The 15,482-nt window shown below is 36.7% G+C and overlaps 1 protein-coding gene across 1 annotated transcript; it reads left to right on the plus strand.

Annotated features, from left to right (window-relative positions):
* The first annotated feature begins 216 nt into the window (after window positions 1–216).
* LOC139967964 (endoplasmic reticulum-Golgi intermediate compartment protein 1-like) lies at window positions 217–15,066 on the plus strand. The gene is made up of 10 exons (XM_071972209.1): window positions 217–392; window positions 3,096–3,157; window positions 3,678–3,750; window positions 4,722–4,810; window positions 5,840–5,964; window positions 6,439–6,546; window positions 8,203–8,266; window positions 9,333–9,433; window positions 10,994–11,116; window positions 11,725–15,066. Exons 1-10 carry the CDS (start codon window positions 373–375, stop codon window positions 11,830–11,832), a joined length of 873 nt encoding a protein of 290 aa, XP_071828310.1. The 5' UTR covers window positions 217–372; the 3' UTR covers window positions 11,833–15,066.
* The last annotated feature ends 416 nt before the right edge of the window (window positions 15,067–15,482 follow it).

Consider the following 15,482-nt stretch of genomic DNA (forward strand, 5'->3'; position numbering starts at 1 on the left):
GAAAACAAAATTAATGATAAAAGCTGCCTAATACATTATGGGGATTGAGTAATAGTTGTTGAATTGGTATATTCAAACATCTTTTCTGTTATTGTAAGGTACATCAAGACGGTATCTTTCAAATCTGGTTTGCTTTCTCTGAAGCTAATGCCAGGTGTACTTATCTGAGTCGCTGGCGATGTGTACATGCGGGGTAAATGTATTTCTGTTGATTATAGGCAGCCCCAATCATTTAGCTCAGTTATACTAGTGGAAGGGTAGGGTTTACGTGAAGTATTGAACTGCCAACAGCTTGTTGTTATTTCCCAAGTACACCGGACTCGAATTATTGACAACATTGCGTGAAGCTTGGACTCAGGTTTAGCTAAGAAAATGCCGTTTGATTTCAGAAGGTACAAGCTATTCTGTGTTTTGGGGGTCTAAGTTTCAATATGTTGTTACACTTACAGACAGCGTCAATCCATCCTAAGTTAGGCTACATCAGCCCGTATGCCCGGCTGCAATCCGTTGTAAATTAGGCCCTTGCACCTGTCCATGTAAACTTGGCAGTGTTTGCTATAGACAAACTTAAGTCTAAGACTTTTAACTGTTTAATGTAGTTCTCATGTTTAGGCATATGACTATTGTCAATTCACCTTCGACGTGGACAGAATGGAAACATAATAACTGATTGGTAAATGGTAACCTAACTAAGTAAGGCTTCATTTCAATTGCATCAGTTAGGCCTAGACCTGTGATGTGAGTTCAAGTGGCTACACTTGAGCTCAAGTAGGCCAGGCTGTGAAAGTCAATTGTTGCACAATTGTCAATATATGGATGAAAAAACCAACCTCTAATATCGAAAACAGCTGGGAACTGACATTGTTATGATTATGGGTTTTTCTACTCTAATGTCAGCCCAGGCCTACAGACATGTGAAATATATATTATGCAGATTGCTATCACATCAAATTTGTGTTGCCATAAAATAGCATAAAGGCATTGAAGACTCGCCCCAAACCGTGTGCCGCCCTCTGAAAAAGTTAACTTTCCGTTGCTTGCAAGTGAAGTTTTTTTGGCATAGCTGTCGAATACCCCACGTTATTGAAACTTAACCAAATTAGGTGCTACGGGCTACAAGAGAAAAGTGGTAGATGGCGCTAACTTATTTACGGATAGGCTTAAGTTCTAACTTATTTACGGATAGGCTTAAGTTCCACAGTGCATTTTTTTAAATTAATTTTACGTGTATGTTCAGGTTAGGGGTTAGGGTACCCGTAGCCCGTTGGATGTCACCCCAGACCTTACGTTTTACTTTACTTTAAAAACATTTTTGTGTATACTTTAATATAAAGAATGACTTTGTAGCCCGTTGGCTCGTAGCCAATAAATTCTTCAAATCCCATTCCACAACTTCTGACTTCGTAGCCCGTTGGTTCGTCGCCACTAAATACTTCAACCCCCATTCCACCACTTCTGACTTCGTAGCCCGTTGGGTTTACTTAAAAACAAAGCTAGACCCAGTAGCCCATTGGATGTCGCTCCAGTTCCCCACGTTCCTGTTGGATGTCACTCCACATCTTCAGGCTTTACTTTCCTTTACAGAATGACTGCGTAGCCTGTTGGTTCGTCGGCAACAGAAACAAAAACGGACCACGTACCCCGTTGGATATCTCCCGTTTTACAAGTATATGCATTGTACATTCGAAAAAAGGAAAAATATCAAAGTCCAATAATCTTAACAATACTATAATAGCGCCATCTACTCAAGCACAATATAAGGCTGCGTTGGACGTTGTTCGTCTCCGTCAAAACCACAATCTCGGATCCAGCGGGGTATTCTGCAGCTACTCCATTTTTTTCTTGTTGCTACAAAATGCAGACAGTAATGAAACGTGATACCTTGCTATCTTTTATCTGGACCTGAGATGTCCATTGCTGCTATGTACTGTGTTGTGTGTATTGACCGTAGCTGCATGTATTGACTGTACACTAGTGTCTAATTACCGACGGTAGCAAGCTGTGTGTGTATTTTCTGGGATCGATAGTGGTGTCTAACACTTCTGTTACACCTCATTCGAAACTAGGTCAGATTACAGCATCAGTCTTTGATACGCGAGTCTTCCCTCCCTTTAATGTAAACCAGCTTTAGTGATGAAAATCCTGAATTTTATCAAAATAATTAGACCTGTATGTTGTCCAGTAATCCTTGTTTTGTTCATTGATTAACCCTATCTTTCCATTGATGAACTTTGATAATCATAGTCCATTTACAAGTGAAAATATCAGTGTATCAGCCTAAAATCCATGGTTATTGGGGATAAGCCTGGTTTTGGGGTGATTGTGAACACAGAACCAATGGTTCATCAGCAAACATGTGTGTCTACAAGCCATAGTGGGGGTGGGGGTGAGGGAGGGGGGTGGGGGTGAGGAGAGTGAGGGATGGATGGAGGAAAGGCACTAATGACATTAAACCTCGCCCTTAAACATGGCTGTAGTGTATCCAAGAAAAGGGGGGTATATAACTTACCTTGCAGTAAAAAATAAGAGCAATTTCAGACAGATAATATATCATTACTGGTGACCATGTACATAACAAGAGTAATTTATATAAGATCTAGAAAATTCCCCTTGTTAAACATCCAAAACCATCTACATGCCATTGCTTGCATGTTTGGTCCTGTGGTGTAGGGCCACACATGTGCAACCATGATGTGGTAGAAATCTTTGTCTACCCTAACAAGGGAACTTTGAACTTGAATAGAAATTGCTTGTTTAGTAACATAATGACAGTATCACCTCACCAAAAGGTGTTTCACATTTTAGACATTTTAGACACAAAGCACTGCATGTATATTGTGATACATAAATCTTGTTTGAACTGCTTGCACAAGGTGTAAGCAGCAACCTGCAGGACTTGACAATTGGCCTTCTCTCTCACTTAGGTAAGATATAAACCATACAGTAGTACCACTATGTAGCTCCAAAAGGTGAACAATTAATGTTGTCTCATTGGTATGCTGAAAAAGGCACTACAGCAAATGTTGTTCTCACATCAAAAAGATTTATTGTATGAAAACAGTGTCATACTTAAGAGACTTTTGTTGCTGTTACAGGCTAGATGTCTACAGGAAGATTCCAAAGGACCTGACACAGCCAACCTATGCTGGGGCTGGAGGTGAGTTCTCTAAAATCTGAATATTTTTTAAAGCAGTTCATCAATTTTGCCCATTTGGGTTTACCACCATCTCTCTACAATTTTTGTTCTCGAATATCAATGAATTATATCTTTTGACGTGTCATGAAAAACTCAACATTTTACCATGTTTTACCACTACACGTCCGCCTCCAGCTTGTTTATTCTGCTCATTTCGAGTTATTGCAAGTCACTGGCTGTTTCCTGTTTTGATATCCTCAAAAATATCAGGATGCACTGTATGTTTATGTGAGTACTTGCATTACAAGCCACATACAGATCATGATGTCAAACTACATTGCAGGAAATATCAAACCGAAAGACTGAAGGAGGTTTGATGCGTAGTCCTGAAATCATATTCATATTTTTCTTTTTACCCTTTTGGCATTCCATGAAAACCCAAAGGTTGAATCAGTACCAATGAGCACCGGTCTGTCTGTATTTGTACATGATTTAATCCACACACTTTTTGTCTATAACTTTCTTTCCCTTTCTCTTACAGTCTCAGTTCTGAGTGCTCTATTCATCTCATTCCTCTTACTCTCTGAATTTTACTATTTCATAAAACCAGAAGTGTAAGTAGCACCATTTTGTCTTATTTTCTCTCATTTATTTATTCATCATATTAACCAAAGACAAGAGGCACTGCATTTGTGGGCAGAAACAAACAACAAAGCACAGAGGGTAGAAGAAAAGAAAACCTTTTGGACTTGTGAAAGCTGGTGCTAGAATCATTTAAAAACAGCTGATTTGCTTTGTACGTAGTACCAGGAGCACCAGAAATTGTTGCATCATCTATCCAATTTGTGCAAATCCAAAAATTTATCAAATTTTTCGACAAAAATTGTCTACCCACATTTTTATGTGCAAAGTACTGAAGGTGAGGCCTGTGAAGGTTAGCAGGTCTGTCCTGGGTGAAGTTTCTATACTTTCGATGTCCTAACAAAGCACTTAGCAATCAAATTTACCCTCTGGCAGATAATTTACACGATAGAAATTGTCAAATTTCATACATGGGTTTTCTAGCCTGCCTGACTGCAGTTCACATATAGTCAGGCTAAACAGTGTCTGTGTGCTCCTATAAAGCTAGAAAATGCTACAGAAAACTCATGAAATAATATCATAGAGATTACAGTTATGCATATGTCAACAGATATCATTAAATCATATTTACTATATGTTTACAAGACTGTAAATCATTAACTTTATTGATGCATATGTACATAGCTAATACAACAGTAGTAAATGTATATACAAACTATCTAGAATTTAAATTCATTAATTGTTTCAAATGTGTGCAAAAATTGTTGATGATTATAGGTCCAAATGAAAAGCTTAATTTAAATTTCTCTTGTCATTTTGTGTAGGAAGGAATGTGAGGAAGGATTAAAGATAAGTTTTGTAACGCAACGAGTTTGGCTGCTTGGAAGTAACAGATATTTACATGTAGGGTTGCTATAATTGACAAATCTTCCTGCAATGTACTTTCAACCTCCTATTAACCAACTCTTCTTCAACCAACCCTTTTTTTCCCCCATCCCGACAGAGTGAGTGAACTTTATGTCGATAATCCCGGTGAAGTGGAGATGCTAAATGTTCACATCAATATTTCGCTAGTAAAACTCAAGTGTTCATGTAAGTATAATATTAGTGTTAAGAATCCAACAAGTTTTCAACATGATTGTTTGGGTTTTATGAATGACTGATGACAAAACATTATCAGACAAACTATGCCATTCTCACCTACTTGTCTGCATTCCCCCGGTAATGGAGTTCAACTTCTCACCCCAAATGACAGCTTTTAAAGCTCCTTTCTTGTGTAAACATATCAGTGGCAGTTACTGAATAATATCTACACTCTCTTGGCAAAATTGAGAGGTATGTTTTTTAGTTAAAGCATGGCCCACATAATATCACGTAAGTCATGTGCTATTTAACCAGCTAGTACTGTAAGAACTAATAACGTGAGTGGGTGTGTTAAAAGCCTTTGAAGAAGATCCTGCTAGGATCGAAATGTCAGGCCAACTTACTTTTACACATTCTATTACACAGGCTCTCTAGTGGATAAGCAGTTTTGCTAACATTTTTTTTTTAACTTGAGTGGGTGTAATGATAACATATATGTTTCACAGGGCAAATTTTTGACTGTCATCTGATCATAAGATACAACCAAATACCAAATATCAGCTTTGGAGGCTGTCCAACTGACGACTAGTTTTATTACATTAAATTCAGATTGCATTGTAACTAAATGTCTCCATGTAGGTATAAAAGGTGTAAATTGGTATAGCCCTGCATAACTTTGAAGATACTGAAATTAAAAAAAAAAATAATGGTAGGCCTATGATCCACCCATGGGGGAGTTTTACTGGCTCAAAGCTGGTGTTGTCTTCACCAAACTTAAACATCTCTCCTACAATGTACATACTGATCGTTTCTGTATTATTTTGCTACAATTTTTAGGGACAACCAAATCTGCGATTCGGACAACCAAAAAGTAAAACCCTTCTAAAAGGACAAACACGATCCCCAAGAATTTTAATGATCAAAGGTTAATAGTTGTAGTATATTTGTAATAATTATGAGTATATAGACATTTTTCTGAAATTTGTTTATTCTAGCAATCAGTTTAAATGCAACTTGTTTCTCTATTCTTTCTCACAGTTATTGGTTTGGATATTCAAGATGACATGGGCAGGCACGAGGTAGGACATGTAGATAACACCGTCAAAGAACCAATCGATGGAGGAACTGGATGCAGATTTGAAAGCAATTTCAGGATAAACAAGGCAAGAAATATTGTTTTGAAATTTCAAAAATATCATCTGACAAGCACATCGTTGAAATCTGTTTGAAAATACTTTGAAATGAAAATCTGTTTGGAGTTATTCTGCTTTGTAGGAATTTCTCTCAAAGTACAGTATTTGGTATATATATTGGTGTAGTTCGCTATTTGTCTTGTTTTTAACTCCAATTAACTAAATCGATCAGAATCTATATGATACCAATAGGGATAGAAATATGAGTTAGTGTTAAAAGAATAAAGCATCCACATACAATGTACGAAACCATCGACATAATTTTGAAAAACTCAAGAAATATTTTTGCTACAAGAGGAACTTCTTTTGTCCATTTGACAATATGTAAATAAAGACTTCACAAGATGGTGATTCTTTTCAAATCATATCAATCAATAAAACTTAATCGTAAGGTTTCTGACAAACAAGTTGATGATTTTTGTTGTATGTTTTCGTATGCTATAGGTACCTGGTAATTTTCATGTATCTACACATGCAGTGGGTATGAACCAACCACAACGGGTAGATTTTTCTCATATTATCCATGAGATAACCCTTGGTGCTGATTTACAGGTAAGCCTATTCACAAGTTCATTCAACTAAATTTAAATGCTAGCCAGGTGAATTGAATTGAGGACAGCCTGCAATGTAAAATCTGCAATGGTCTTCTACATCTTTCCCTATTAAATCTGTGCTTGAAAAACTATGCTTTATTCCCCAGCACAACTGTCGAAGGTTGTTTACAGAATTTTTTGATGGATTCACAGGTTACATACACAAAATTTGTTTGTTGTGTTGCATATTTGTTGTTGTTTTTCTTCTTCTTCTTTGCTCACTTTTTTGTTTCATTGTTGCAATAAGAGAGACAATGAAGCAGTACCATAAACTATATGTAAATGAATTCTACTAGCTGCTTTACAAGTGGCTGGTTATGCAGTGTTGTGATAGCTTCTCCAGTGCAAGGTGACAAACATCAACGATACATTTACAATGAAACCTCTAAACTTAAGGTTAGGCCTTCACCAATTTCATAGCAGCCCTACCTAGCCTTTATCAACTTATAGCTCTTGAATTCCATAATGGCGGAGATGAATTCTCCATACTGTTTTCTATGAAACATTCCACTACTCACTAATTAGTGAGTGAGCCTAAAAACAAGTGCAATATACAAGGTGCTCCCATTATAATTTAGTCCTACAGTATAAAATACCATTCTCATAGCAAATCTACCATACCTAGCCTTGTTTAGATATAAGCTCGCATATTTTGGGAATATGCAGGAATACATCATTGGTGAGGTCATTTTTATTTTGATATTTATATATATAACCTGAAAATATGTATACAGGGAATAATACTCTGTTACAATTTTGTTTAGCAGTTTGAAAGCCTCTAGATCGTGTCACTTATAAAGGTACTATAGTTCATGGGTAAAAAATATGCCATTAATCTTTGAAAATGTGTAGCAATTTGACCATTTTACATAACATAACATTTTGCATAACATTTTGCAATGAGATACCGAATAAGTTATTTCCTGATATATATGCCAATAAAACCACCAGCAAGTTTAACTGTTTGCTATGTTTGCTGATTCAATATACCAACTGGTAACAGCTGGTAACTATGATGTTTTCATGCTAAATCTGAGTTGGTACTCTGTTGATTTAAGCCTTTGACAAATGTTGACATGATTCCAGTTAAATGTTTGGACTGATGCTTAATTAAACACAGTCTTTGTTGCTCTGTCTTTAGAATAGAGTTAAAAGATTGAATTGCACAGTGTGATGTAAACTCTGATAATTTTGTGGTTTGTAGGAAGTTAAGAAGCGGTTCATGTTTAATGTTCTTCCATGTGGAGGGATTCATATATCTTCAGTTTTCAAAGTGACCTAGCTATTGGCTGAAATGAAAGATGAAAAAAAAATATGCTGTATTCAGAGATGAAAACCTGATCTGAGGTTGATGGCATGTTTAATTGAAAACATATTTAATGGTTTAGTGTAACATGAGAAATGAATTTTGAAATAGAAGAGTTGATAAAAACCAGCTTGGCAGTCTTATATATCTGTATTATTTTGAATCTAAATCAAAATTGTAATGGAAATTTCATGCAGTATAGTTTTTTCCTCCATGTATATACTGTCATATTGTCTGCCATCAGGATTAAAACTCTTGAAATTGTTTGATTTAAATATCTCATTTCTGGATTGTTTCTTTGTCTTTCAGAACAAAAGTTTAGATGCAGCTGCTTTTAACCCCTTACAAGGAACAGACCACTCAGGAGCTAAATGTTAGTTCACTTTTTAGTAGTTAGCTTACCAATTACTGTCAAGTAGTTCTCATATAAATAGTTCACGGTACTACTTCCTAGGATATCATACTGACGAGAGGGGACACCCAGGGGTGGGGGGTGGGGGGTGGGGGGAGGGCACTTCAGCTCCATGGCCCACCTGGGCAGTATGGGATAAAGAATTATGTATTGTCATTTTCATAATATTTAAGGCAAATTGAAGACTTAAAAAAAGGAATCCCAGTGACATAGCTGTCCCCAGGGTCCCGACCGGACTCTTGACACCAATGTATATACCTCTTCTATATTCCAATTGATTCTAAGTCTTTACAAGATTCACCTCTACATGTCACTGAAGACTTAACATTGTATGAAGGCCATGTAACGTTTAGCTTTGCTTGTCAAAAAAATCTGTTAGTAGATTTTTTTTCTCTGCCTTTTTCCTTGGGCAACCCCCCTCCCCCCCACACACACACCTTTATATGCACCTTTTGTGAGATCATCTCATTTGATTAATCTCAAGGGTTACAATTTTTACAATTTTCTGAGAATTTAAATATTTTTGGATAATTTAACTTTATGCCATCCTTGTTTAAGTTAAGACTTAACTGATTATTAATATTTTATGATCAGTTTAATCAGAAGATAACTCTCAGTGTCAATCCCAACTACTTGTTTGATTCTTTTTTCGAAAGTTCAAGGCTCTTCAATTTTACAAAATTGTTAGCAATTGCTCAGTGGTATTGTAATCTTCAGCATTAATATATAGTCCACTTGTTAGCTATGAATTGCTTTAAAATGCAAATTTGTTTTAATCCTTTGGTAGTCAGAGCAGAGACAGGTTTTAGTGTCCCAGAAGAATTTGAAAAAAAGAATTGGGGTGAAAAAGAAATCTCTTAAAAACACTTTCATCTCAGAATTTACAAAAAAAATTGTCAGTTATGTTGAAAGAATACTGATCCATGTATATTTGATTGTCTACTTTATGATACAGCTTGTTATATAGTTTTGGAATATTTTCGCTTTCTGAGAGGTCATGTGTCGTTTGATATTGTTTCTCTCTCAGCTGATGAGTCACATGACTACTATCTTCAAATAGTCCCAACGGTTTACAAACATCTAAATGGCAACGAAGATATATCCTACCAGTATACTTATGCCTACAAGGTGAGTGCTTTGAGCCATATTTATAACACCTTTAATACATCCTCAATGGTCATATGTCCCACCCTCCCCTCTCCTCCTTCCCCCGTCCCCCTCCTCCCCCTCCTCCCCCTCCTCCCCCTCCTCCCCCTCCTCCCCCTCCTCCCCCTCCTCCCCCTCCTCACCCTCCTCACCCTCCTCACCCTCCTCCCCCTCCACCTCCCCATAGCCATACACTGTTTGTACTTAATACAAACACAGAAAGTTTAAGGCACAATTTTGTTTCTATATAAGAAGAATGTTATGACCTCAAATAAGATGTTTGTAATGCATGACATGCTTTACAGACTTGTAAAGGTTCACTATGTGTTGCATTTATTCCCTGGGTGCTACGTTATAAGCGTCACATTAATTTGTTTGTTTTCTCCTTTAAATGTGTTTATACATCTACGTGTATGTTCATGCACACCATTTGCTTTATGTTAAAAATATCATCCATCGACTTTTCAACAGAACTGTTGGTGGGGAGGGGGGTGGGGGAGGGGGAGGGGGATGTGGAAGAGACAGGGAAGTTAAAGGGGATGCCGTTGTGTATGATTGTGTGGATGCTTTCGACTTATTATGTGGTAATTTTTCTGCAATATGTTCACATTTATGCCAAAAGACCTTCGAATCTGACTTGTTTCTCTCAGCATTATACCTTGTGACTGGTGAAACAGACTCGATGCTACATGCTCAGACTGAAGCAACAGACTAGAAGACTTTGACTTGATTATCTCTCTCAGACTGAAACCAAGTTTCTGAAGAAAACAGATTTGATGCTATTCTTGTTCAGACTTAGAACAAGAGACTGAACAATGATCGAAGAAACAACAGAGTGGAGAGTACACACTAATTAACTAATTAACCTAGTGACTCTAGCTGCAGGCTGGAGAATCTGACATCGACTTTGTCCTCAGAAATGAACCAAACTGAAGAAAACAGACTTGATAAAGTGTGGTGTTCAGATCTAGACAACATACTGGAGAATTTTGAGTTGAATTGTCTCAGAATTTTTTCCAATTGTCTGGAGAAAACAGACTTGACAATCTGATGTGACATTGTGACTGATGGACAGACCAGAGTATCAAGTTCAAAGGGACAGACTAAAGATGTTAACCTCTGACCCCAGAGTCCCACCAATGTCTGAGGCAAATAATTAATTTTCTCTAATATAGATTGGAACCTACCTGTCTGCACTTGAAAGTTGACTGTCTAATGCATTTCTTGTCTGGTTTGCACACAGGCATATTTTGCCCGAGAAATATTGAACCTTTGTCAGGAGTATTTTTATGAAGATTCATTCCTAAAAACACAAATTAACAAAATGCCTAAATGATGATTTTGTTCCATTTCTTCAACAAAAGTGCTTGAACAACATTAGTGACAAATTATTAGTATGACAAACGATCATTCAATCTTACAAGAATAGTCTACTCAAATAAAATGATGAGTTTAATTTAGATGTTAGATGTTAATAATGCCCTCCCAGGCTCCCATACTGTATGTACTCTCATTGTCTCATTGTTTATTCACGGCCTACAGCATTATTCTGCCTTTGGCCATGGAGGCAGGTCTCTACCAGCAATATGGTTCCGATATCAGATCAGTCCGATCACTGTCAAGTATCATGAAAAGAGAGCTCCATTCTATACCTTCATCACAACGGTGAGTTTAAAGTACCAGTTTACAGATCTGTGATTGGACAGAGCATGTTTGAGATCACTGAAAACAGGGGGAGGGGGAAGGGAGAAAGAGAGGGGTGAGAGGATGGAGGGATAGAATTCAAAGAATACTGTCAACTTCTTGAACTTGTATAAGCAGCAAGAATATTTGCATGTTACATAGAGCAGTTTGGGATTGACTGCATTTGGGGCTTAAAAACTTTGGACAATGTTCATATATTCTCGTAAAATTAAGAGCAAACTTCTTATATTTTGAGATGAATGAATGAAGAAACGACAGTTTATATTTGAAGCTCTCATACTTTACCATAGATATGGGATACATGGTAATGTAGTCCATCTTATTGAGGGTTTCAAAGTTAGCATTGATAACATGCACTCTCCCTTTCCATTCCTAAAGGAGGTAAAAAACACACTGTGCCATATATTGTTTCATTAAGGAATCTGAACTGAGATACCATAGACACTTAACAGTGTCAGTTAGTAAGACTTCTATCAGATTGTAGAAGGTTCACCTTTTCAGTGTTCCTCAAGTGTAACAGTTTTTGTGCAAGCGGATTTCTAACCCTGGGGCGTTTCATTTCGTTACAGATTTGTGCCATTGTCGGCGGCACGTTCACCGTAGCAGGGATCATCGACTCTTTTATATTTACCGCTGCTGAGGTCTTCAAGAAAGCCGAACTAGGCAAGCTCTCTTGAGGTTAATCTTGATCTGATCGGACCCTTCTTTCTTCTCCCTGGCCACGTCGTCATTTATTCCGAGTTCTTGATGGATATCCAACTGTAAACTTTCAGAAGTTTCTGTTTTCTTCTGCCTTATGGAAATATTTTTTACTTCAAAAGAAGCAAGCTAAGACTTTGTATTTTGTGTTCAGCTGGTGGTGGTCGGTGGTACTTCACTGAAATTTGGTTCACGGGTGTAAAGTTTATCTAAATTGATGCGGTGTGAAGATTTCAAATCATCAGATAATTGTTAGTTTTAAATCTGTATACAAGAGTGCAGTAGTTTTTGCCAAGATTCTGTAGCTATCCAAAGCTATTCTTATATATTCTGAGAGAGGGTTTATCGTGGTTTTGTATCGTCCTCTTAATGTATGGTAAATTCCATACGATTGTTTCAGTCACCTTATATATGGAACAGTGCTAGAATTGAAACTGCCTCCTGTATAAACAAAAGTAAATCAAAGTTTATAAACATAAGCATTAATTGCCTGGTGTAAAACTCTATGTGAAAAAGCGTATACATTCATAACTGAAAAGCTTATAGTTGAAACTAGCTTTGTCAGAGAAACAATTGCAAGCTAAAATTATGTTAATATCAAATGTAGTTTGGTAACAATGAAACTGGTGTCATTATCACCACAGCAGGTTACAGACTTTTAGTTTGAGTACAATGTCCCAAGTACGAGTCCAAAGCCATCAGTTCATGTGCAAGTCTCTGCTGTTTTTGCTGAATAGAGTTGGAAGTGCATTCTTTGGAAGAGATACAGGAAGAAATCTAGAAATTCAACATGGCCGTGAAAGTCAGTTGGCATATTCCCTTTTGTAGGAGATCCAGAAGTTATTTAGAATGCACTTTCTTCTGGAGTCAATGACAGGTCTTCCTTGTGCGATCTTCAAAGAAAGATCTTCCTTGTTCTATCTTCAAAGACAGATTTTCCTCATCCTTTCTTCTTGGAAATGACTAGTTTGAAGTAATATATTTGTGTTATGTGTCCCTTTTTTATATTTTTTAAGTTATTCATGTATGGAAAGATCTTAAATACATTTAGGTCCTCAGTTTCTTTGCCGTTCGAGCTTTCATCATTTATATGTATGCTACTATCCTAAGACAAGTGCCAACCATTCATAATTTAACAAGAGCCCAGGAGATGCCGAATGAAAACGGAAGAGAATTTGCTTAAATAAGACATCACTCATTCCAGTGTTTTATCTGTTAAGACATGTTATTAATAGATGTGTCATTGAGGAGTCAAAGGTCAATTATTTCTTGTTAAAGGTTTACAATCAGTCATAAAGGATACATTTTGACAGCTCTGTGGTTTGACAGCTTTCCCTAGGTAAAACTTTTGTATATGTCACATCTCTCATCTTTTAGTGGTATCCAGCAACATTGAAGAATTATCAACATGATAACTTGATAACCTGCTTCTGATTCGAATGTCTAGGAAAATAAATTGTTGAGCAAACCATGTATTCATCCAATGGTTTTGATCAGAGTTGAAATTGTTCACTTTAATCAAAGTCAAGTTGAGTCATTGCTAGTGACTTGATTGACTTGAGTACATTCAATTACTTGAGTCACTGTATAATCACTGTATGGAAAGAAAAGTTGACCACATTGTTTGACTTGCTTCACCATTGAAATTTATCGACTTAAGTTACTTTATCGACTTGATGGTTACTTGTGTTTTCACTTAAGTGCCTTAAACTTAATAATTAGTCATTACTAGTGAATTAGTAAACAAGAAACAATGTGTTTGGTTTTTATTGTAATGTTTTGATTGTATACAGAAAAGATAAGAAAGGAAAATATTTGTCATGTTTCAATGTTTTTAGATATGTAGTAGTGAAAATGTTTAATGGAACATTCTTGGTGGAAGATTGTACTTATGTTTCTCTGAACTTTTGATAAAAGGATTAAGACGTACTGTGATGAACACAAGTCAGCTGCATTTTTATTCTTTCTAGTGTGGATCATATGCTATGGTATTCTATAAATGCACATTGAATGGCGATATTAACAATATCGCTATTCAAGGTTTAAGCCTGAGGCAAAGAAGGAGCAGGGTGTGGAGAGTGAAATGTCTAGAGTTCGAGACCTCATCCCCAAAGTGGAGGATCGTGCTATAATTAATTTTTGTGTTCATGCAGATCTTTTTTTCTTGCATGGAAATATTCCTGGTTTATACCAAATATATATCTGTCTAGCGCCCCTAAAAGGTCTGCTGTATGCCTGTATAGACCCCAACTATAGAACGCTATCATGGAAAAGTTTCTTGAGATTACATAATCTACCTGGCTAGGTCATAAAATGACCTCTCTGTTACCAATTAGTCTGCAATGCCTGCCACATATTTTTCTTGTATGAGGGTCTTTGTGTGAACACTGTATGATTAACTACACTGTAGACATGAACATATTTTCACACAGTGCTTACACAAAGAGCCTAATGGTGTCAAAAAGCTATGCAGGCTAATTGTAGAGCCTGAGGTGGATTTACGACCGTGGCAGGTCGATTTTGTAATCACAAAACTTTCCTAGCTATAGCTTGCTATAATTGGAGCCAATAAAGTAGATCTTTAAGTTTTGTCGTTAATTAAAATACTTGTAAGACCGGCATCATAGTATGTCTAAGAAATTGTACATTCCCATTGACTGTTTGTGTTTGCCTGTAGAGTTTCAATTGTCCTGCTGTAATATTTGTTTGTTACATCACAGAATCAAACAATTGCTCTCTTTGTTAAAGAAAGTACCTCATCTGTTTGAGGTATCTCATTACAATACATAAAGGTTATCAGTAAAAAGTACACCCTCACCACCCCCTTCCCTCTCCACCGTTCCAGTTATAATTTGTTGTGTGTTTCTTTACCAAGGAATGTAGTTTTGTGTAGATGTTGTCTTTACTTTTGATGCCTGTGTTGGTGAGCGAACATCTCACAGTATTTTACATATTATTTTTGTGAAGAGATATCACTTTATATTGAATAACCTTAGGTAGTTTTAGATAAGCTTAGGCTACTGTACAGTTGCAGACTTGACCAAATTTTCACAAATAGGTCCTATGGGGTGTATCAGTCCTAATTTAAGACCCTGTTGAAGAATTCACTGTCTTTAGCTCAATAATTATTTATACTTCTGAAAATTTTTACTATATTGCATCAAATTACATTTTGATATTTTGTATGTCAATAAAAACGATAGAATATATCATTTCATTTTGTTTATTGCATGATTTAAATATGCTTATTGGTACAAACTCAATTCAGATGGTTTGTGCACCCAAAAGAGGAGCTCAGGTTCCTTTCTGTAAAACTTTTGGCCTCTGCAATTACTGTGCCAGATAACAAATATTTTATGGCCTCATATAAGACAGTCAAAACCAACTTGATCATTAACAATAGGGTGATGTGGCTTTTATTGTTACATGAGTTTTCACATTAGTCATAATTTTTCAGCTTTTTCTGTGAATGTGTTTTGAAGCTGGCTAATTCAGTCAAGCTCTTAGATCACCCCAGCCTCGCTCAACCTCACGACTTGAAACCTGGAGCCTATGCTATCGCCTCAACCTACCCCCCCCCCCCTCCTTAAATTGAGATGAAAACTGGATAAAGGCAAATGAAAATTCC

The sequence above is a fragment of the Apostichopus japonicus genome, chromosome 5 (assembly GCF_037975245.1).
Source record: "Apostichopus japonicus isolate 1M-3 chromosome 5, ASM3797524v1, whole genome shotgun sequence".
Classification (NCBI taxonomy): domain Eukaryota; kingdom Metazoa; phylum Echinodermata; class Holothuroidea; order Aspidochirotida; family Stichopodidae; genus Apostichopus; species Apostichopus japonicus.